The sequence below is a fragment of the Lycorma delicatula genome, chromosome 1 (assembly GCF_047948215.1).
Source record: "Lycorma delicatula isolate Av1 chromosome 1, ASM4794821v1, whole genome shotgun sequence".
Taxonomy (NCBI): Eukaryota; Metazoa; Arthropoda; class Insecta; order Hemiptera; family Fulgoridae; genus Lycorma; species Lycorma delicatula.
The window spans coordinates 225,934,850-225,959,994 of NC_134455.1; the positions used below are offsets into that span (position 1 = coordinate 225,934,850).

The following is a 25,145-nucleotide window of genomic DNA, read 5'->3' on the forward strand; positions in this document are numbered from 1 at the left end:
AAAAAAAAGAAAAAAAGATTAAATTATATTAACTGGTTCTCTTAGTAGAATCTATTACTTTTGGACACCCTTAACCTGAAACTCTGGTTTATGTATACATATACATTTGTGGAAATATAAAGTAAATTCTGCAAATTTTGGAAATACTAATGTATTTGATAATTCTAAATGAAGATTTTGAAATTATAAAATTTTGGCAATAAATAAATCATATTTCTTAATCTATAAGGTAGTATTATTTGGCAATTGGCAAAAAAATAATAACATTGTAATTTATGTAACAGTATACTTATAACAATAGATTTTATATAAAATAGGCATTTTCAGTACGACAAAATTTGTAAAATAAATTATTTTAAAGAAACAAATACAATAAAAAAGTTTTGAATATCTAGAGGAAGAGTGCTGTCACAGTGATCAATGTATTCAAGATGTTGGGACAATGGACAGAAATTAAATACTGTTTGGATGTTTGTAGGAACATGGATAGGTTTTTTATACAAATTTATAAAAATCAAACAAACAACCTAAAAGTACTATGAGTAATTTACACATATACATGAGAATTTATGTCACATGAAAGAATGAGTTTGAAATCCTGCTGTTCTTCTATAATCACTCTATATAGTAGATTTTTACCATAAGCATAGGTTTACAAGGAAATATGTAATAAAAAAAATGGTGATACAGCAAAAGGTGATGATGCAAGTTACTAAGGACAACAATAAATTTTCAGAAGCCACATCATAATTGATAGCCACCTCTTTAACCACAATTGAATGCTTTAACATTGGTTATTAGCCTGAAAATACCAGAGAATTAAAGTATATACCTAAACAGTAACAAGATTTATTAGTTTTCTAATTTAATAGTTATTTAAATTAAAGTATATTACTTGATTCAGGGAGAAACAGATAAATTAATAACTGATAAAATTATTGTAGCATTTTAATTTTATTAAGAAAGCAATGAGAATATTTTAAAAGTATGATGCAATACAGAATAATAAAAATCAGGCATCTAATATAATAATGAATTTGGCGATTCATATCATACACTCACTTACCATATCAAAAAACATTCATCATTAAATGGCACTGAATCTAAAAAAAACCAAACAAAACATTGTTCAAAATAGTAGACCTAGACAAAAAAACTGCCTAAATAAAACCATTAACACAATTAAAAAAATTAAAGCACTATAAAATAATTTTGTTAACACTTTGGGATTGAACTGTTTTATATCAAATTTAGGTGGCCAAACTAAATAATACCAGAAATGAACACCAAATATGATTATTCTACAATATAAATATCAATGCATGTTAATGGCAGTAATAGCTTCTTTTAAATGATAATATTGTTTTGTCTCAGAAGGTGTGCCTTTTAATAATTCAAAAATGCATAGTGTGTGATAATGATATTAATTCCGATTGGACATTAGATAATAACATTAAATTAATCAGATACGTTACATTATTATTATGTTGCTGTTTCAGAAATTCATTTCAGTTACGAAAACAACAGTCCATGAAAATGGTTGCTCGAGTAGTGAATAACTGCTATCTCACAAATAAAGTTGTGTATTTATAGCTAGCTATAAATTCTAAAAGCTCTACAGTTGAACAGGTACTAAAAAATTATTTTATTAAAAAAAAATTTGTTGCTATTTGTTTTAAATTACTACCTCCATAAAAGACTATTTATATCACTAATAGTTATTCAATCAAAATAAAAAGCAAACAATCATTACAATGGACAAAATAAAATAGAAATAAAATGATTATTAAATGACTTAACAAATGTCAATAAATAATACACTTAAAACATACAATTCCCATGTTTAAAAAAGGTTTTAAACCAGCAGATCACAAAGTGTTAACAATAGATATTTTTTAACAGAAATCTTGGCATTAAAACAAATGGAAAAAGAAATAGATGATAAAAGGAAATGCATTAAACAATTAAATCATTATAATAAAATGAAAATCTTAAAAAAAAAACATTATTTCAGAGTGTTCAGAACACCATTTACCTGTAATTTCTATCTAACTTTTCTTTCTCACTAAAATATAATATTTCACTGCATTCTCATTTGCACTAAAATTTTTCGGGACTAAAAAAAATAATATAACATTTTTCTCATGGCAGAAAGATGTAGTAATTTCAATTTAGGTATATCCAGATTTTCTTAGAATTTAAAAAAAGAAGAAAACTGGCAATATCAATCATAAGTCTGGAAGGAATGATTGGTAAGTTGGTCCGTTCCTATGTATCTCTCTCTCAATCTCTCTCTCTCTCTCTCTTTAATTTTACTGTAAATATATTACTTTTCCTTTTTAAAGAAGTTGTTTTTTATTTTATAAATAACTTTGATTTTCTCAGCAGAGGCTATAAAAGAAAATATTTCATGTATGACTGCATCATATCTTTTTTTAACACTCTTGGATATAAAAAGTGTTACATGTTAACTAACAAGCATCATGAGTGTATGGTAAGTGCAAAAGCATGTTCAAATAAAGTGTAGGTCTCAAAGTGAAATTTCACTCTTGGTTAACATATTTTTTCCACAAACCTCTTTAAAATGTTCTCATAAAATAAAAAAATAACTAAAAAGTAATTTCTCCTTTATTATTTCAAGATCTGTACATGTAATTTGAAATAATAATTGAAAACACAAAAATCATTTAACCAATTAAAAGATATAATGTTCAGATGGAAAGTGGATATCAGACAAAATTATAGAAATTCTTAATCAGAAAGCCAAAGAACAGAAAAATTGCCTAATAAAATAAAATCTCCAAATAATATTTATCTTACTGATAAACAAGATACAATGCTAAAAATTATCTGCCATGAGTAAAAATGATCCACTAGGATCCAGATTCAAATTTAAAAAAAAAAATTCTAAATTTTTAGTTTTAACTAAATATGATTGCCTCTTTATAATGGTTGCAGATGGCATTAAGTAAACTTTTATGAAGCTAATCTTGTTTTTAGAGATCGTAAAAAAAATAACATTTTGCACTTCAATTTCCAGCTGGAATCCAAATCTTATTACTCCTGAACCTGATCATATCAAGACGTATAGTAAGCCAAACAATAACTTCTATTTCCTTGAAAATTCCTTCTCCTTTCATATTACCACTTATCTTTCTATAACTGCACGATTCCAAACAACCCTATGATTAATTTTACTAAAATATTTAATAAATGATATAAAACACATTTCTTCAATAAACCATTTATCTTAATAAAGTAAAAATAATGACATTTTTCACTTAAGTGGTGAAATTAATAATTTAAAAAAATAATATTACATCTATATTAATGTTTTTTTCAATGATAAAAACAATAACAGCAACAATAATAATAACAATAAAACTTAAATGACAACAACAAAAAAATAAATAAAAGAAAAGCATTTTTGGAACTAACAATGCTGAAAATAGATAAACATATTTTGTACATCACCTGTATTTTATAAATTCAAAGATATTCATTCTATTAAAAAAACAGCGACTTAACTAGATTAAGATATAGACACATTTTTAATGGTTTAGTAGACATTAAACAATGATCACAGACCTTTATGAAAATTAAAAACTACAAAAACAGTTTTCTATATTGTAATTCTATTATATTCGACAAAGGTAACAAATACATACTAAATATAGAGCTAATTTAATAAAAATTATTATTCATTACTATTAAAATATACAAGGATCTGACCCAAAATTTCTGTCCCAGTAACCACCAGTATACAACCAATCTTGCTGACCAGTGAATGGATTAGAACCTTGGCAGAACCACCTAATAAACAATTGAAACAAATATCATATTAATTTAACTTAAATAATTATCTGCTCGGAAATAAATATTTAATACTAAGAAATGTTAGTTACATAAATTCATATTGTCTTAACGAAGGAAAAATTTAATAAATTACTTTTTTCAAATAATAACTGGGAATTGACAAGAAGTCATCTGTTTTACAATAGTGGGTCAGATTAAGAAAGGGTCAATTAGCACTTTCTAGTAAATGTTTTATTTTATATTAATTGAATACAATAGGAAATATTTGTAATAGAAAATAAAGTATAATTTCATTAATTAGTATTAGCGTGTACATTCCATAACCTGTTCAAATTACTTCAAAGAGAAAACAGATTATATGTAAACCTGGCTGTGTGTATTTGTGAGAAATCTTTCCTTTCGTTTAGTAAAGATATTGTAATCAGTTCTGTTCACTCATCCACTCTCTCTTTCTCTCTCTCTGATGGTTTTCTGTCCTGTTTTTATGGTTAATGTATACATTTTTTTCTTTTAGTTGTAGCTTATAACATAAATGATTAAATATGTAATAATATCTACCACATTTCATTAGTACAGCATGTTAAAAATAATTACAATATTCTTTTTCATTAATAAATTGAACCATAAAGCTGAAGAATATTAATAACTCTGCAATTTCAAGTGCAATAACACATAACAAGCTAAAACAAACATAATGGATGGCTTTTGCAACCTTCTAGTACCTAGATTTACAGTATAGTAACTGAAAATGAAAGTATTTTTGTCTGGGTGCACTGATATTTGTAAATACAAGTATACTTTCCTTATAACCAGCCAGTGTGAGGTTGTACAAGCTGATTAGTTTATAATTCAATTAATACTTCCCAAACCATGACATTCCACAGACAAAGAAGGGTTTTCTTACAGCCACTGAGCATTTTCTAAATGTGGCTCTTTAGTACCTTCAGAAACTAGTGAAATAGTTTCTGAAATAAATACCATTTAAATGTCACAAATTTAAAAGTATAATAAACTACACAAAAATATTTAAAAAATTACCTAATATCTTGATTTAAGTGAATTATAAGTATTGATTTATTTAAAATTCAAAAACAATCTGGTCAAATGTCAGACTATAAATTTAAAATGACCAAGGTTTAACACAACAAAATTAAATAATAAAACCATTATTCATTACAGAATCTGTTGTACTGCTAAATATATGAGGATTTTTTCTTAGGAATTTCTAGATCAAAGAGTAAACAATAAATACTTAAATCACATTGTTTTTTAAAACATTTAAAAAAGAGAACTTTTTAAATGTATTGAGATTGCTTTTCCACTTATGAAACTTACAGTTAATATTGTAGATTAAACTACAAATTGTATTATAACTAGCACTCACATTTCTGTTGAGACCAAACATAAACTTCATTTTCAGTTTAAATCTAGCAAAGAGAAACTTTTCACTGTGTATGTTAAGAAATAAAGAGATATTAAAAAAAAAAAAATAGTTATAAAGCTGCCAAGTATTTTTAAAAAGAAAATAAGCCTAGTGCTGTGTGATCAATTAGTCATTTTCAATGAAATTAATTGTACTGCGAAAAGATATAACAGCAATATCAGATTTTATGTCAGTACTGTAAAAGATGTGAACCCTACAAGTATTTAATTCTCATTTTGTGAATTTCTAACTATTAGATCAAAAGTAATAAATTATTTTCTATAAATGAGGATGTAGGATATATATATATATATATATATATATATATATATAATTTTGTGAGCAAAATAACAACTAAAAAGGAATTAATATTTCACAATGTTACTACAGATAATATTTACTTTAACCTAACTACATCAAAATAATTGGCTTGAACAAAAAAAATCTTGTTTTCCAGATACATACAAGGGTCACCTGAAAAGTTTTGAGCCTCAACATGAAGACGGCAACACTTGTCAACAAAAGTTAGGAAATGTATTTGTGCATGTGTTGAAAGGTACTCACTAAAATTTCAGCCATTTTGGACGCTCAGTTATTGTTTAAAAATCATTTGAGTAAGTAATTGTGAGTGTTTTTGTGAAAATGGAAAAAACTGAATTTCGTGTCGTGATTAAATACTTGCATTTGAAAGGCAATATGCCTATGGATATTAAAACTGAGTTAGATGCTGTTTACAAGGACTCTGTCCCACAATTTGCCACTGTAAAAAGACGGGCAGCTGAATTTAAACATGGTCGTACCAGCTTGGTTGATGATGAGTGTTCAGGACGGCCAAAAACTGCAACTCCCACCAATATCATCGAAAAAGTTCACCAAATGGTGATGTACGACCGACGAATTAAGGTTAGAGAGATAGCAGAGGCTATGGGTATATCGAAACAACATATTTGTCATATATTAATTGGAGAATTGGATATGCGTAAGCTATCTGCACATTGTGTGTCATGTTTGCTCACTTTGGACCAAAAACGCATTCGAATGAACATTTTCAAGGCCATGCTGGAACAGTTTAAGCAAAAAAAGTCAGTTTTTTTGTGTCGATTCATAACTGTAGACTAAACATGGATCGACCACTACACTCCTGAGACAAAACAACAGTCAAAACAGTAGACTGCAAAGGGTGAACTTGCTCCGAAAAAGGCGAAAATGATTCCATCGACGGGCAGGTGATGTTGACTGTTTTTTGGGACAGTAATGGAATATTGTATATCGATTATCTTGAAAAAGGTAAAACTATAATGAGACAGTATTGCGCATTATTTCTTGACAAGCTAAAAGCAGAAATTGCAAAAAAAAACTACCACATTTGAAGAAGAGAAAGTGCTTTTCCATCAGGACAATGCGCCTGCTGACACTTCGATGGTCGCCATGGCTAAAATTGATGAATTGCACTTTGAATTGGTTGACCATTCACCATATTCAACAGATCTGGCTCCAAGTGACTTTTTCTTGTTTCCTAACCTTAAAGTTTCGCTTTGAAGAAAAAGATTTTCATCGGACAAAGAGGTTATCACATACGTAAATGCCTAGTTTGCAGAGAAAGGTACCAGCTATTATTTGGAAGGGTTAAAGAGGTTAGAGCATCGCTGGAAAAAGTGTATTGACTTGAAAGGAGACTTTGTTGAAAAATAAAACTATATTTGACAGAAAAAATTTGTTTTTCTATTTTAGGCTCAAAAACTTTTTATACAACCGTCGTAAATATTCATATGCTTTTACTCTTACACATTCAGAAGTATTTATTATTTCCAAGAAAGGATGAAGGAATGATTGAGACAGCTAAAAAGCAATTTGGTTGGATTTTTATTTCAATACGGTGTTCTGCAACCATCTTTGTGAATACTTAGAGAGAAAAGAACTTCTTTAGTTCACCTCAGTTTATTTCAACATAAATCCAAGTTGCTTCTTAATAATTTCATTAATAGATTAGTGGCTTTACATAGCTCAATGAATGGAGTTTTGGGCGTCCTGTATCTGCCACTGGGCTTTTGACTGTATTAGTCGAGCTTAGTTAATTCGTAAGTCATCAGAAACTGGTCTAATAATTATGTTATTGGACACATCAATCTGGTTTCAATCCATAATTGTGACTGCTGACAGAGGACCTTTATTAAGGAAAATTATGCAGGAATCCTTACTGAAAGAGCATTCAGTGTACTACATCTTAATTCCATACCATTGCTCTTTCTAGTTTTTATCAATATTATGCCTCATACTGTGGCCAGAGATTTCATACTCCAGGTCTAGTTACAGCAAAACAGTATGGACAGTAAGGAACTCAAAAATCTCTTATAGAGATATCCATAAATCTCTCACTAATCTCTAAAATCTATTTTACTACACAACAGATTTTTACATGCATACCACAAAGAGAAGTTTTTATCACAGAGGTCAACATAGGAGATAGTTAATTAACATCTTTCAGTTTTGCCAAAAGACATTCTGCAAAAGCAAAAACTCAGTATTTAAAAAGAAATTCAGTTAATTAGAACATTAAATAAAAATTAACTAGGAAATTTTTAATCACATTTTTTTACAGTTTTTTTCAATCACTGATTTTTTGTCGTTTTTTCAACGTAGTATTCTTAAAAACAATATCCATAAATTCAATAATAATTGTTAAAATATATTTTATTTCATGCAATATCCTTCCTTTTACTGGATGCTGATACAATTTATTTTATTTTTTTGAGCCCAAATAAGCCAAACTAAATGTATTTAAGAAATTTTGTATAGTTAAATTTCTAAAGATCACAATATCAGAACCTCACAGGCCAAAATTATTTTAAGAAAATTTCATAAACATAAAACAATTAATTGATTTATCCTATTCATTATTCAGCACGATGAAACATGATTACAATTTAAGAGAAATTTAATACCTGCTTAAAAGAAATTTAATTCCTACTTTCAAAATATGTAGGAATAGTGATTACAGATCTGTTTAAAGATCTGATTAACAAAAAGTCACCACTAACTTCATCAATGAAGGAGCAGTGTAATCAGTTTAAAAAATGTCTTCTGGAAGGGTATTGTATTTTGAAAATGCAAAAATTTAAACATTTTTAATTTAAGTTAGAAAATGAAGGGAAACGGTAACAATAAATTAAAAAAAATTAAGATTACCTCCAAAATAATAATTCTTTTAATTCCATTAGAATAATAACAGCAAAATATCATAAAATTAACATTCAGTTAGTCTTGCAATGATGTGAAAACTTGAAATACCAGTTACTAAAGAGAAAAATAATTATAAATAAAAAAATATGAAAGCAGATATTTGTATAATAGAAAAAAATAGGAATAAATCATCTACATTTAATACAAACCTTGGTGACCACTCCTCTAATTTTTTACTTTTTCTTGCTTTTCGAGTTTCTCGTTGCTTTTCTTCAAGTCTAGACTTCTCAGCAGCTGCTCCATCTAAGTCACCAGATTCTAAAAGTCTGATATCTGGTCTTAACCTAAATAAATTGATTTTTATTAAAAATATTTGCACAGATACCATTTCAATAGCATCAATTTCATTATGATATAATCAATTAAAAGTTACAGCCTTTTACCTGTTTTCAATTAAATTTTCTCTATATAATTCAACAATAACTTTCTTAAAAAGATAATCTACAGTAATAATTTTAATAATAATAATAATTTTTGTTTATTTTGTTTACTTGTTTTGTTCATCCAACAGAACAGCTACATAAAACCTTTGTATGTTGCACAATATTACACAAAAACATATACGAGATGCTACCCAAAGGTTCGGGGAATTTTACCATGAAAATAAAAGAGCTTACCATAACTTATAATTTCCACTGTCTCCTTCAAAGTAATCCCCTTGGGCATTGATACAGTGATCTCAGCGTTTTTCCCATGATTCCACGCATCCCTGGAAGTCTGCAGGTGTAAATGTTCAAAGCACGTTCTGCGTTTCTTCCTGAATCTCCTCAATTGTGTTAAAACGATCGCCTTTCAATTGAAATTTTATTTTTGGAAAGAGAAAAAAGTCGTACGGGGCAAGGTCAGGGGAATAGGGTGGGTGGGGAATTACTACCATCTTTTTGGAAGCCAAGAAATTTTGAACGGCTAGCGATGTGTGCGCGGGCGTGTTGTCATGGTGCAGAACCCAGCTGTTGTTACCCCACAGATCTGAACGTTTCTGCCTAATGCTTTCACTAACCGCTTCAAACCTTCACAATAGAACATCCCATTGACAGTTTGAGCAAGAGGAACTTGGTGTGCTTTTTTTGGCCGCGGTGAACTTGGCGACTTCCACTGAGACGACTGCTGCTTAGTTTCAGGGTCATACCCATACACCCATGTCTCATCACCAGTTATGTTGTTGGAGATGAAGTTAGAGTCATCTCTTGCATAATTTTTCAATTCACTACAGACAGCTACACGATTTTGTTTCTGGTCGCTGTTCAACAGTCTCAGTACGAATTTTGTAGCAATGCGTCTCATGTTCAAATTGTCTGACAAGATGCATTGCACAGACCCATATGATATTTGTACATTTGCACAAACATCATGAATTGTTTGTCTACGATCTGCAACAATAGCCTCTCACACTTTCGCGATGTTTTCAGGTGTTGCACTTGTTGATGGTCTTCCTGAACGCTCATCGTCATTGATTGTCGTTCGTCCATCTTTGAATATTTGTACCACAAAAAAGTTTTACTTAAGCATGAAGCAAAATTTGATGCAGGTTCTTTGCTCTTTAAAATCTGTCATTTAGAACTTCGCCGAAGCAGTAAAACACAACGTTACACAACCGCACGAAAGTCAACAATGCAGCCTCTCACCATCACGGCTATTGGAACACTGATTCACAAAGAGTACTGTTAGCCACATCTAGCGGCAGCAGGTCGTACCAGCAATGGTTCACATGCAAAATTCAAATTCCCCAAACTTTTGGGTAGCACCTCGTACAACAATCACAATATCATAACAATAGTTATAAGTCACATATAAATTAAACAATTCGCATATAAATTAAAAACACAATATTTAAAATACAATAATAATAATAATAACAATTACAAATTCAAATACAACAAAAATAATAATTAGAGTTTTAATTATGGTAGTAATGGAATGACAATAAAAATACATAGATGAAAATATACAAAACCAAGAACACAATATTAATAATACTAATACATTTCAAATATAGCAAAAATTTATAAGTAACAATTTTTTAAAAATAACCAGAATTTCAAAATCATAAAAGTGAACATTACTTCCAGGGTTATAATTTCGAAGAAAGTCAAAAAACAGGCTTAAGAATTTTTTAACTATATTTTCAAGTTTTACCTCTACTATTACACCTCTAAGGATAATAATCCATCGCTACATAATCCTCTCAAATTTTTAATGAAGGTCTTCTCATCTTCCCAAAAGCTTAGCTTATCCTGGAACTTCACAGCAATGCTGGTACACTGCACAATCGGAGACACAGTAGAACCAACCATTATCACAAATTGTCTAAAAGACCTCACTGACTTGGCCTGGTTTCATAAGACAACTTGGTAATGCGTTGGAGGTTTATTGTGTAGAGCATTATAAAAGAAAACCATATCGATCACTGCAGTAATTATTTTCTGTAAACCCAGAACCGATTCTTCCAGATCGTTGGTTAAGAGAATATTACACCAATCAGCAAACCTCACCTCATCATACAACGCACGATAGTCACCACAATCATAGCAAAAAACCAGGCTCGTTTCCGCTACATCAACGGTTGCAACTTCAAGGAACCCAATTTCAAATGGAGGATGGAACTTATCAGGGTAAACAAGAGCCTCAGCACCCCTAGTTAAAATCCTACAATTAGTCAAAATTAAATCCAAACCGTTATTGTAGAAGGAAGGATTCGTTGTTTCATGTATAAAACTGTCTAAGTTCATAATGTCAACAAAATAAAAAACTGATCGTGTCTTACATTTAGCATAAAACCCAATATCTGCAGGAAGACTTCTAGTAGACCAGCATATTCCAGATAAATTAAAATCGCCCACAATACAAATATGAAAACATAAATATCTACGTATTTACACAGAAAATCAAAATATTGGTCAAGGAGACTTGAAGCTAAAAACGAAGCAACATACACAAACCAATAAATTCTTCATGCCTGGTCAAATTAGCTCAATCCACACAGCTTCAGGAAATGTCTCGAGGTCCCTTTCTCATGAGACCTAATGCTTGATTTTACAAGAAAAGCCGAACCGCCGCCACGCTGAAATAAAGAAGCAGCATAATCCCGGTCAGCCCGAAAAACATGGTAACAGGCTGGAAACAAATTGACATCACAGAGCTCATCACTGAGCCAAGACTCGGTCAAGGCAAACACTTGATGTGTTTGCCTTGGCAAACAAGTGAAAATCAATCAAGGACACAAAAATTTCATCCTGTTTAGTTTTCAGACCAAAAACATTCAGGTAGATCATCCTCAATTTATCCATCGCTACCGAGCTGCAATCCATCCTCCCGTGGATCTTTATCTACAAACACTGCATTAGGCCTCAACAGACCATAAAATGGGGCCAACAGCGTACCAACGACCAAACTTCAGGACGAACCAAGCTATCAAAATCCAAAGTACAAACTTCAATTCAAAACGAGTTATACGAATCGTACCTAGTCTTCAGACGAATACATTAAAGATGTTGAAAGTTGTTTTTCTCAAGCAACTTGGTGATATCACCAACCCTGGATGAAGAGTTAAATCTCAAAACAAAAAGCACTTTAGTCTTGGGCTTAACCAAATTGGAGTATTCGTCGCGTTTCCTAAAAACAGCTTTTTGAAACCTACCCTTTTCTTAGGGTTACACAGAGCAATGGAACCCTCAAGAACAGACTTTACTTTGGGGTCTTTACGTTTCTCAGAGCCACATCAGAGTCCAAGCAGTCTTCTTAGCCACATCATTGGAGGCTGCAGTCAAAACATCATTCATAGGGTTAGTGGATTTATTTACAATGTCAACTTTAGCAGAAGTAAGCCCCTCAGCATTGTCAAATTTTAAAAGACCCAAATTTTACACTTTTACACTTCTGTAAAATAATGAAGAGAAATAATAAACATGCAAAAAAAGTAATAATAATAATAATAATGTCAGTAAAGTTTTCCAATTGTAAATGCTATATTAATGACATACTAATTTTTATATGTTAACGTTACATATTCAGAAACAAACTTAACCACCAAGCACAGTAACAGAAAATCCTAAAAAAAAACCTAATACCAATAGTCGACTTTCACAGGATCCCATATCATTAGTTGGTACATAAAACTACAATTACATCAACAAATAACAATAAAGAAATAAAAAGTTAAAAATTAAGAAAACATAACAACACTAACAACCACAAAATTTGTAACAACCCAACTCCACTGCCATCATTGGAATAATGTAAATTTAAAACATCACATGTATATGTTTATAAACATTTTTGCCAACTGCTACAACCCACTATGTCTTTAATTAAAACATCATCTTCAAATATGATCTGCTGGTTCATTATTTCATACTTTTGTTTATATTTATATAAATATAATATTTTTCAAGTATATTCATGTTTTTATTGTTAATATACATTTCCAAAGTTTCTAAATTATTTTTAAAATCAGTAATATTATGCTTACATTACAAAAAATGGTCAACCACATTAGACACACCTCTCTTTCTGTTTCTGCAAGCACTGTAATGTTCCATAAATGTTTTTTTTTAAAAAGACCTATTAGTTTTACCAATATAAATTTAAATTTTATTACATTCATTGCATTTAATTTTATGTAATCCCCTAAAATCCTCTCCATAAATTTTATTATTGTTATTCCTTAAATATTTTATAATATGGTTATTTGGTTTATATGCTTTTTTACATTTATTCTTATCATATACATTAGTAATTTTTTCTATTACTTTATTTGTCTAATTGTATTCCAAGAAGAAACTTATTACTAATCTCTGTGTTATTTTCTTGTAATTTTGTAAAACTATCATGGTACTTTATTTGTTTGTTATATACTTTTTCTATAATTTTATCATCAAAACCACTAAATATTGCTATTAGTTCTATTTTATGCATTTCTTTTTTGAGTTTATTTTCACTGTTTTTTGTATAATGGTGTAGCTCTAAAAATCAGATTTTTGTATGTATTAATTTTCTGTGACCATGGGTGATTGGAATATACATATTGTAAGATTATTTGTTGTGGAATTTGCATTAATTGTAATATCATTGGTTATGGGTTTTCTATAAACTGATGTTTCTATAAAGTTGTTTGTGTATTTCAATTTCAATATCTAAAAAATGTATTTTTCTATTCTTTTCCATTCTACACGTAAATTAAAAATTTTCATTATAAATCCCAAATCCAGAAAAAAAAGCATGATATTATTCATAATAAGTAATACATAATGTTATATATATATATATATATATGTTAACTCTTATATTAATGCACCAATTGTACTTCTTATAAGGCTGTCAGAAAGGTAATGCTTAGTATCTTTTAGAAATCACTTTCAGGATTATTTTTTATTATTATTCCAAAGAAACTTTATTAGTATTGAAAAGTATTCTAATCTACTGAAAAACTGTTTTCCCCCTCAAAAATTAGAGGTGAATCCCACCTCCTTAAAAATTATTAAGAAATTACATTTTATGTGGTAATGTCAGTTATTTTTATACCACAAGTATAAAAAATGGATAAACATGTAAATACATCAAATGTTTTGGACTATGGATCTTATTAGTATCATTTATGTAAATTGTGGAAAATGTTTCAAATGTGTTTCTTCTTTTGCTGTCTTTACATCAGTTTGAAAGCAGATCTATCCCTTGGAAAGAACAGTTTTATAATTTTTTAGTTTTTACAATGTTCAGACTCAATGACCACTATTTTCTGCAGTGTTTCAGGTGTTGCAGAATTGACAGTTTTAATAGATACAGTCCAGACTCTATTTATTAACATTGCATTAGTCAATTTTTCATAAACCAATAAAACTTAGCTAATACTTCATTTTATTGGATATATGGTAAGTGGAATTATGGAAAACAAAATAATAAACTTAAAAAACAATCATTTTCTGTGAAATACCACGGACTTATTCTTATACAGAAAATATATAAGAATACATTTTCTGACACATACTGCAAACTCATGATTATGGTACAACTTTTTTTTTGTAATAAAAAAATTACTAATTGACTCCTATTAAATATACTACCTAAAATCTCCGCAATCTGAAGAATACATAAGAAGTAATAATTTCTCTATTTTATGGACAATTTAATATATATATCGTACTGAACCAAATTCTCTTCCAAATCAAAACATTTGAAGACCAATGATTATTTTCCAAGATTTTCTTCTCAATTTATGCTATTCAATTTGACTACTACTACCACTATTATTCTAACATGATTATGGGCATTCTAAAAGGAAATGTAGAGAGAAAGGAAAACAATGATACTCTCCACAAGATAAAACTGAGAATGTAGAATTTGGTAGGTATAGCAGGAAACAATTTGATGAAAATTAAAAAAAAATTGGAAAGCACATCAAACCACTCCCAAATTCAAATGACTGGTAACAGAAATAAAGATTATGGATATCATTTTTTTCTTGTTTTTTTTTTTTTTTATAAAAAAAAATCTACATTTGTAACAAAAAAAGTCATATTTTCACAAATAAGAAACTATTAATTTGTTGGCACCAAATTCTGATTATACCTCTATTTCAGATTAATATGGACCTACTAACAGTTTTCTCAGTCATAAAAATCCAAATATAAAAAATGTTCTGCTAAATGATTATAAAAACAACATTTAAAATAACAAAATTATCAAAAAACCATTTACAATCAATTTATTTAAAATCTAAACCAAGATTGCTTATTTGATTTAATCCAAGGTGGCCATTGATAATCAACAATCATTATCATTAAACACAGAGTAAATAGCATTTATATGAAAGAAAAATAATGAAGAAACAATAATGAATTTTATATTACAAATAAACAAACAATACTTATGAAACAACATAAATTAAGTATTTCTAATAGTACTTGTAGAATAAAAGTAGAATAAAAACCAACAAACAACTATTGTCAAAAAAAGTATCAATTTAGGCAATTTTAACTAACAGCAAAATATAACCCTACTAACTAAAATCACAATGTAACCCTATTAACTAAAAGCCCTTAAAGTAGTCTAAATTACTGAAACCTCCAACTTGGAGGTTTTCACCAAAACCTAATACATTTTCTGTATATAGGATTGGACAAAATAAAAATTTATCTGAAGAAAGACTGAGAAGCATGAATTTAAACCAATCAATCAAATATCTTTTCAACAGAATTCGAAAGAGAGGATAACAGGCTAAGTTCAATGTTCTTGTGTTACAAAAATATTTCTAAAGAATGTAATATTTAAGAATATAATATAATATATTTTTTTTTAATTTCATGTTGTTATGTCATATTTCAGGTTATGTAAGATTACATAGTATTAAATTCTATTGATGAAGCACAATAAGAAGAAACACACAGTACTGTATTTCTTACAGTCATATTGCAATAAATAAGGTTGTTGACAGCCAATGGGAGATCACAGGATTAAAACCAGCAGCTGCCAAGTAAAATTTATTGAAAAATTTGGTGGTTTCCCTATAAACCAGGTCCCAAAAATTTTAAATATTAAAAGTACTACATATATTAATAAAGTATAAATTGTAATATATAGATTACCATTTATTTTTATATATAATTATTATTTTAAATATAAATATATATTTTAAATACATAAATTGTAATAAATATTAAAATTGTTTTGCCATAATTTTTATATTTATATTTTAATTACTGGACCAATATTGTAAATTGTAACTAACTTCATGTTGTGGCAGGAAAGACTGCAAGTTCAAACATGTCTACTATCTTAGACTACAATTTTTGGCCAGTCACTAAAGTAGTTCCTATGTTTTATCCTTTTTACTTCCTTGTTCGAAGTAAAGGAAGAATTGTGATCACGACAAATTTCGGTTTTCAGATTTCAGCAGAAATATCTATTTTGACCATCCCTGAATCCATTTGGACTAGTTTCGGCATAATGTCTGTACATAAGTATGTACATATCTCACATAACTCAAAAATGATTAGCCGTAGGATGTTGAAATTTTGGATTAAGGACTGCTGTAACATCTAGTTGTGCACCTTCCTTTCTGATTGCAATTGACTAAACCAAAAATGTCCAAAAAAGCCCAAAATTCAAATCATTAAGAGCTTTTCAATGATGTATCATAAGTAGTACTTATTTTCATTGGTTCCAGAGTTATAGCCAAATGAGATTTTAATTAATGAAATATTTGGATCTTACAAGGGGAAGGCACATGAGTTTGAGTCGGACTTCACTCCTTTTTTTTAACTTTTTTTTATTATTTATTTAAATATATTGATTTATTAATAATTATTAACCTCCAATTGTAAAAAAAAACATGATAAACAACAATTCAACAATAATAAAAAAAAAAACTAAAAAAAAATATGAAAAAATATAATAAGTTATAATGAAATAAAATTTTATGTACTTTTCATTTAAAAAAAATGTGTATATATAATTTAATAGATGTACAGGGAAGTCATGTAGTGCCCAGATCAGATTTTATTCAACTTTTTTTTAAATTTATTCTTTTTAGCTTTCTTTTTAATTTAAATATATTGATTTATTATTAATTATTATTAACCCATGATTGTAAAAAAAAATTTTACAATAAATAATTATTCAATAATAACAATAAAAAAAAGAAAAAAATATGAAAAAGAATCATAAGTTATTAGTGAAATAAAATTTTATGTACTTTTAAAAATGAGTATACGTAATTTAATAGGCATTATGATATATGCGTGTATGCAATAGATTTGGTAAAACATCTGATTATTTAATATTAAGTGAAAATTATAATTTAGAATCATATTATTTTTAGATTTTCTAGTTTAATTTCTGTTTAATTTTATTATTCTGGAATCTCTGTTTAATTTTATCTACATTAAAGTTAAATACAGAGTGATTGAAAGATAGACTCTCACAAAAACAACACATACACTGAATCATATGTGCCTGATCTTTAAAAAATTCTTATCTTTTAGTTCATTACTACTCTGTCGGAGTTGATCATCGTTTCGTTTGTTTTTTGTTGCCAATCATTTAACTGCTCTTTGGTTTGATATAATTCTTCTGATCTTAATTTGTGTACACGTCCTCTATTTTTCAAATTTTCTCCCTCCTTAAATTCATCATCCTCTCTTAATCTTTTTATTCCTTCCTTGGTCTTAACATTTTCTTCCTCTTTATATCTATCATCTCTTAATGTTTTTATTCTTTCTTGAGTTTTAACATTTTCTTCCTCTTTATATTTATCATATTCTCTTATTTTTTTTTTATTATTCCCTTGTTCTTAACATTTTCTTCCTCTTCATATTCATTGTCTTGTCGTTTTTTTGAGATATTTTTCTTCATGTTATCTTTTTTCCCTGTATGATTGTTTCTTTTACATTTTTTATTATTCACCAAATAATCCAGTAATAAAAACTGAATATTTTACATCATAAGGTTGAAATTAACATTGTAACCAGTATACTAAAATTCACTGGTATTGTAACCAGTATATAAAAGTTAATTATTATTTATAAGATGCACCAGAAATCTGAAACTTTTGTTAATCAACAACTCACGAAGATACAAATAATACTGATCTAGTAATACAAGTAATAAAGGGACTTCTACTCTATCCTAATATTTCAGGAAAGATTGTTAAATTAATAATTGTATAAATATTTGATGTTAATAAAAACCAATATTTCAGCAATTGTGTAAGTGTCCACTTTATTAAAGAATTAGAGGATTGTATCTCACATAAGTTTAAATGAAGTGCAGAAAAAAATGTGAATATGAAATTCAATAAATGTACAAGGAAGTTATGTGGTGTCCATATCAGATTTTTTTAAATAGTAGATAAACCAACATGTTTATATAAATTCACTCACACTGCAAAGGGAAAGTGTGGAATTATTATCTAACCAAAAGACTAGAAATTACCAAAGACAATCTGTAATAACACTGGTCTGTTTCTTTTATCTAACAATTCATCATGTGCTGTGATACCAAACGTGTGTATAAAAATAATGCCTATAATTAACTCAATCCACTCACTGCCAGTGAGAAATTAGATTGATTTCATTTCACACCAAGCAAAAAATTAAAAGTACAGAAAATTTTTAAATTCAGTATGTACAATAAAAAGTTACTTTTCTAAACTAATTATTTAATTCCTTGATACATTTTTTCAATACATATTTATTTCATCAAACATAATTTTAAAATAACTGTGTAAGAGATGTGTTCAAAAAGTAACAAGAATTTTTATTTTTTGTGAAGAATTTTATTTATTCGTCTACATTAATTTTAAATCCCCATTAGATATTATAGACTTATCCCAGAGCTTTTTCCCATCCCCAAAACACTTCTGGAACTCAATCTTTGGAATAGTATTTAACTCTTTCAGCTATTCGCTTTTAATCTCATCTTCGCTTGTAAAATGATGACCTTTAAAGGTTCTCTTTATATTTGGGAATAGAAAAAAGTCACAAGGGGCCATGTCTGGTAAATATGGCAGCTGGGATATCATTACAGTGTTGTTTTTGGCTAAAAATTGATGAACAAGCAATGAAGTGTGAGCAGGCGCATTATCATGGTGCAAAAGCCATGAATTGTTTAGTCACAAATCCAGGTGTTTTTTTCGGATCGCTTCACGCAAACGGCGTTGAACTTGTAGGTAATACTCCTTATTGATCGTCTGACCTTGTGGCAAGAACTCATTATGCACTATGCCGTTAAAACTGAAGAACACAGTGAACATAATCTTCACATTCAACCGAACTTGTTGAGCTTTTTTTGGTCTTGGTGATCCAGAATGCTTCTACTGGGACGATTTAGCCTTAGTTTCGACATTATATCTGTAAACCCATGTTTAACCACATGTTATGACACGTTTCAGTAGTTCTGCATCGTTGTTCACTTCATTTAGCGACTCCTGAGCAACTTCCATTCACCACTGTTTTTATTCAAAATTCATCAATTTTGGAACAAATTTTGCTGTCATGTTTCAGAACCAAAACATCTGAAAAAATTTCATGGCATGAGCCACTTGATATCCCTTCATCATCAGCGACTTCTCTGACTGTGATTCAGCAATCATTCATAATCATTTCTTTCACTTTTTCCACGTTTTCATCGGTTGTTGATGTGCTGGGGCGTCCGGGGCGCTCATCATCTTCACAACCTTCTTGTAAACACTTACACCACTCATAAACCCTTGCTTTACTCATAGAAGACTCACCAAAAGTAATATTTAACATTTTTAAAACGTTGCTAAACTTTATTCCATTCTTATAGCAAAATTTAATACAAATTCTCTGATCCATTATTTATAAAATAAAAAATCGCTGATCGTATCAAAACACATGTTATCCTTTTGACAGCTGACAACAGACTATACATCCAATATGGCTAAAAATGTACAGATACGTTTCAGACATGTTTACCAGTACAACAAAGAAAAAATCCGTAGAATCAGACTAATACAAGCTGTGAAATTTCAAATTCTTTTTCTTTTTTGAACACACCTCGTACAGTTATTTTAAATATAACTACCATTACAATTGAAAATAGTCATGTTGGTTGCCAACCTTTGACTGAGGGCAGCACAATAATAATAAATAGTAACTGTAACAATATTCAAAGTATGTTTTATTCAATATTGTTTGGAAATATTTTTGGATTAATTATAATTTCTTATTTTCCACTTAGTGTTTTACATATAGTTTTTCATATAAAACTTGTGTTTTACATTTTTACATATTAGATAAACAAGGGACTCCAAAGTCTTGAAGTACACACTATTTTAGGTGGTACAATAGATTGATTTAGTTGCTTTATTTGTGTTTACACAGAATAGTGTGGGTGTCATTTATACCATGTGTTTAAAACCGAGGAGGAAGGATATTTTGTTTTATCCTGAACAATTCCATATGTTATATGAAACAGACTACTGCAGCTGATGTCGTGTGAGAAGGTCCTAAAGTGTACAGTCATGGTAATTGGAAATACTTCTTTATAGTGTTGACAGTTTGCGGTAATTGTGTTTCCTCATGTCTGAAATTTTGTAATGAATTCTGAACATCTAAAGAATTTATCTGCAATAGAAACCTATCAGAAAGCAAGAATTTCATTAGGATTTGGTAAATGATTGTTTCAGAAAAAAGACATCAATTTTACTTGCAATTATTAATCCGAATTTTTTAAATAATTTAAACAAATAGTAATTGTATTTTTTTGTTAATTAACATCAATAATTATAAATATACTACCAAATATAGTATCAAGGGAACATAAATAATTACACTCAAATTTTATAGAAAAATATACTATTTTATTTTATTTATTATTAATATAAGTGGATATCTTATGATGATCTACCTTGAGAAAACGAACTGAACAAAAGATTTATATTTAATTTAAAACAAATCATAACCAGATGTAGTTGTAAAACACAAACCACTAATGCAGTAAGTTAAATGTAAAAAATATAATAAATATAAAAATCATCACAGGAGATCATCTCAGAATAGAAACAGATTCTTTTACTAGTTGTTGGCAGCTGGTAGCTAATTTATTGTAGTCAATATTGATTACAAACAACATGCATACACAGTTACATAATACAAGTACATCCTCATTGGACATTTCATAAAATTCTTTACAATTATTAAAATTAACGGCAGGTAACCAATATAATGGAATAGTCTTGAAATCAGAACAGGATGAAAGAGGAACTCAAAAAGTTTCCTATATGTATGTTTTAATCAGTAGTAGTTATAAACTGCTGTTTTGCAGTTCTTCTTTTATGAAAATGGCTATTGCAAATAAAGAAAGATCATTCAGTATGTTAAAATTTCACATACTACGTTCATAATTATTACTGTTTAATATGCGTTTTGTGGAGAGTTATAAAAACTTATTTAATGACAATTCAATTTGTGTATGATTTGTAAGTTTAAGAAAACTCTCTCTCTCTTTACAAGAGAGAATGTATTCGTCACCTACAACGTTAGAGAACATGGAGGTATATTTTCATGATGCCTGCACAAATCATCTGCAAATGTTAGCGATTCAACAACGCCAATAAAAATAGTGGGAAAGATACTCTGTGAATTCATTCTTTAAACCAAACAGTCTTTAATTTGCATACCAACTATCCATTGAAGATCATAGGTAGTGGCTTGATCTTTTTTATAGCACCAGAACACAGTGGCATCCAATAAGTGTTTTGTAGAAGGTAATTTCAAGTTACTGAAGCTAGATTTTACATTAAAGGTAAAAGTATACAGTACTCTAATTTTGAATATTGGTACTGAAAACTAGTGTGCCATGTTGAACATTAATGTGTCCGTCAACACTAATTTATACAGACCAATACATTGTAAAACACAATAACAGGAGTGACATCTGAAAATCCTGTAAACGTAGCTTATATCTCAGTAACTAGACAACCTGGATTTCAATTTTTCAGGCAGCTGTCTCTTCTATTTCAAATGAATTCAGTCCCTACTTGGGCAAGGTTCTGCCAAGGAAATGGTTAGGACATGGACCTCTAACCATAAGATGATGGTTAGGGGCTATCACATCTAGCAGCCCTCACATTGTACGACTTCTTTTTGTTAGCAACATAAAAGATAAATTATTTATCAAACCAATGCTTAATAATATTGCTGATAAAAAAATTGTTATACCACCACAATATCAACCAGACTACGCAGGCAAGAACAAAATAATGTTGTCATATACCATGTAGTATATGATGCACACATTAAAGATTTGTAGGCACATAAAAATTTGTGTTCTTTTTCAAGGTAAATCCAGCAGATTATTTGCAGTACAAACTGTCATGTAAAATATATCACACGTACCTACTGTCTGTCGAGCACAATCGTTTTTCCATTCCAGGCTCCATTTCATTCAACGACATGGCAAATAAAGTGAACTGGTAAAACTGAAATAAGTCAAAAAATTAAAGTAATTAAATAAAATAAAATTAATAAATAATTAAAATATATTTTAGTCAATTAAGCATATTCTTTACTGACCAAGCACTTTTTTTATAACCCCCTATGTTTCAATGAACAATTTTAAAACTAATAAGATTAATGTATGTATGTATGAACGTATGTATGTAAAGAAAAGAATAAAAAGAATTAATTGAATTTTACAATAATAAAGCCAACCCTCAGATTCGAGGATCGACTTTTTATGAGGTTAAAGGTGATAATAAAGACAAAACAACTAAAATTATTTTACCGGTACGTATGTTTATAAGAAATTATTTCTTACCTATATTTCGCATACATTAAAGAATAAAAATAAATGTTGACTACAGAATGTGGCTGTTTATCACCTTAGTCCATTCGGCTACACCAGCTACATAATATGTACAGTAAAAACTGTATTACATAAGTTGCATGTTATCTTTTACGTATAATAAATGTTAACAGCAATACCATACGATCATTATAATTGTTCACCTTATTTATATTAGATGTGTTTTCATGTTGGTTCTAAATACTCGGGACCAAGTAAGCAAAAAAATTGCCTATTTAACAAAATGCTTTTAAAAAAGTCATTGCGGAAAAAATAAAACTTCTGTTATTTCAAATAGATCTTATTTTATTTTTTTTCAATCACAATGAAATTATGTGATAATGTTATAAATGTACATTTAATTCATTATCTAAATATGGAACATCAATATACACGAATTAAAGATCTTTAGATTGATTAATTTCATTCAAATCTGATTGTTTATATATATAAAAAAAAATAATTTTTTATTCCAATACATTACTGGAGACAGTGGATTGATTTTCTTTAAAAATCATCTTCAAAATAACATTTTGATGTATTTTCCTACTTGACAGCAGTTAAAAGCACAAAATCAAAATTGCTCATTTTCACAATACTGTGGTAAAATTGAAGAAATCAGAATTAATTCGATAGATGTTATAATGATTTCAAAGAGTTACAAAACATTTTTTTCTCTTTTTATTGGGCCCTCTTCTTTGAAGTTGAAAATGCTCCCACTTTGATACAACTGGAATTAACTGATTTCCAGAATGATTTGGTTTTAAAAGATAAATATTGAAAAGTAGGAATTCCCAAAATATATTCTTATTTAGGTGAAAAATACCTGGAAATTAAAACATTTGCTGCAGAAATTTTATGCTATTTTGGAGTATGTACGTACATGTATGAGCTATTTTTATACATGAAATTAAATGAAACAGTCTACAGATCAAGATTAACTGATAAACATCTATCTGTCATAATGAAGATTGTCTGTTCTCGGTCTTTGAATCCAGAATAAAAAAAATTAGTTTTACTTTTATAAATATATTAAACTAAACAAATGTTTAAATAAAAGCAATTATATATCAATATTATACATTATTAACCTACATTCACTTAATTACATAATGATTTTTAATTGTCCTATCCATATTCCTGAATCCTCACTTCAAAATATAATTTTAAGAAAATGTGTAAACGTCATGAGGCCTGCGTGAATCTTACCAGTTGCATTAAATGGCTTGTGTTTAAATTGGGTTTGACACACCTGATTTACGCAATAGCATGTGTATGTCTGCATACACATACACACACACACATATATATATATATATATACACACACACACACATGTGCATGTAGTTCACTACATGTTGTTCCTAGTTAATGTTCCATTGTTTTATCTCTTCATACTTTCTCACTGTTCATTGTAAAATGATGGAACATATTTCAATAACCTTCACAAAAAATTAATGTACAGATAGACCATCTGTTCCATTGCATTTTGAAATGAAACAGTCTACAGATCAAGATTAACTGATAAACATCTATCTGTCATAATGAAGATTGTCTGTTCTCGGTCTTTGAATCCAGAATAAAAAAAATTAGTTTTACTTTTATAAATATATTAAACTAAACAAATGTTTAAATAAAAGCAATTATATATCAATATTATACATTATTAACCTACATTCACTTAATTACATAATGATTTTTAATTGTCCTATCCATATTCCTGAATCCTCACTTCAAAATATAATTTTAAGAAAATGTGTAAACGTCATGAGGCCTGCGTGAATCTTACCAGTTGCATTAAATGGCTTGTGTTTAAATTGGGTTTGACACACCTGATTTACGCAATAGCATGTGTATGTCTGCATACACACACACACACACACACACACACACATATATATATATATATATATATATACACACACACACATATGTGCATGTAGTTCACTACATGTTGTTCCTAGTTAATGTTCCATTGTTTTATCTCTTCATACTTTCTCACTGTTCATTGTAAAATGATGGAACATATTTCAATAACCTTCACAAAAAATTAATGTACAGATAGACCATCTGTTCCATTGCATTTTGTACAATTGTCAAGAATTGCCTTTTAATTCCTTTATATCTAATGTATTGACATCTAAAACTACAACTAACCTACGTAATACAATCAGAAGATAATGTATTTTATGAATGTTTATGATTCAAAATAGGGGAAAAAAAATTATAGGGAGCTAAATTTTACCCTAAGATAAAATGTAAAATAAAACTATGATAGATTATGTTAAATTAGCATGGATAAAAATTCTATCAATTTCATAAGAGATTATCTAGTTTTGTTAATTTCAAAGTATTTTTAAAA

General features: G+C 28.7%; 1 protein-coding gene across 4 annotated transcripts in view; it reads right to left on the reverse strand.

The window, feature by feature from the left end:
- Positions 1-919: 919 nt before the first annotated feature.
- The window catches only part of LOC142329289 (oxysterol-binding protein-related protein 2), a 224,049-nt gene continuing 199,823 nt past the window's right edge, over positions 920-25,145 (reverse strand). For 3 of the 4 annotated variants that reach the window (XM_075373766.1, XM_075373746.1, XM_075373738.1), the window contains 3 exons: positions 22,336-22,418; positions 8,629-8,763; positions 2,943-3,813 (listed from right to left, as the gene is read on the reverse strand). In XM_075373766.1, the coding sequence (XP_075229881.1) occupies positions 3,711-3,813; positions 8,629-8,763; positions 22,336-22,418 (321 nt within the window). In that variant the 3' untranslated portion in view covers positions 2,943-3,710. Of the gene's footprint in view, positions 1,104-2,942; positions 3,814-8,628; positions 8,764-22,335; positions 22,419-25,145 lie in introns of those variants that run through there. The other variant, XM_075373756.1, reaches the window with a different exon arrangement.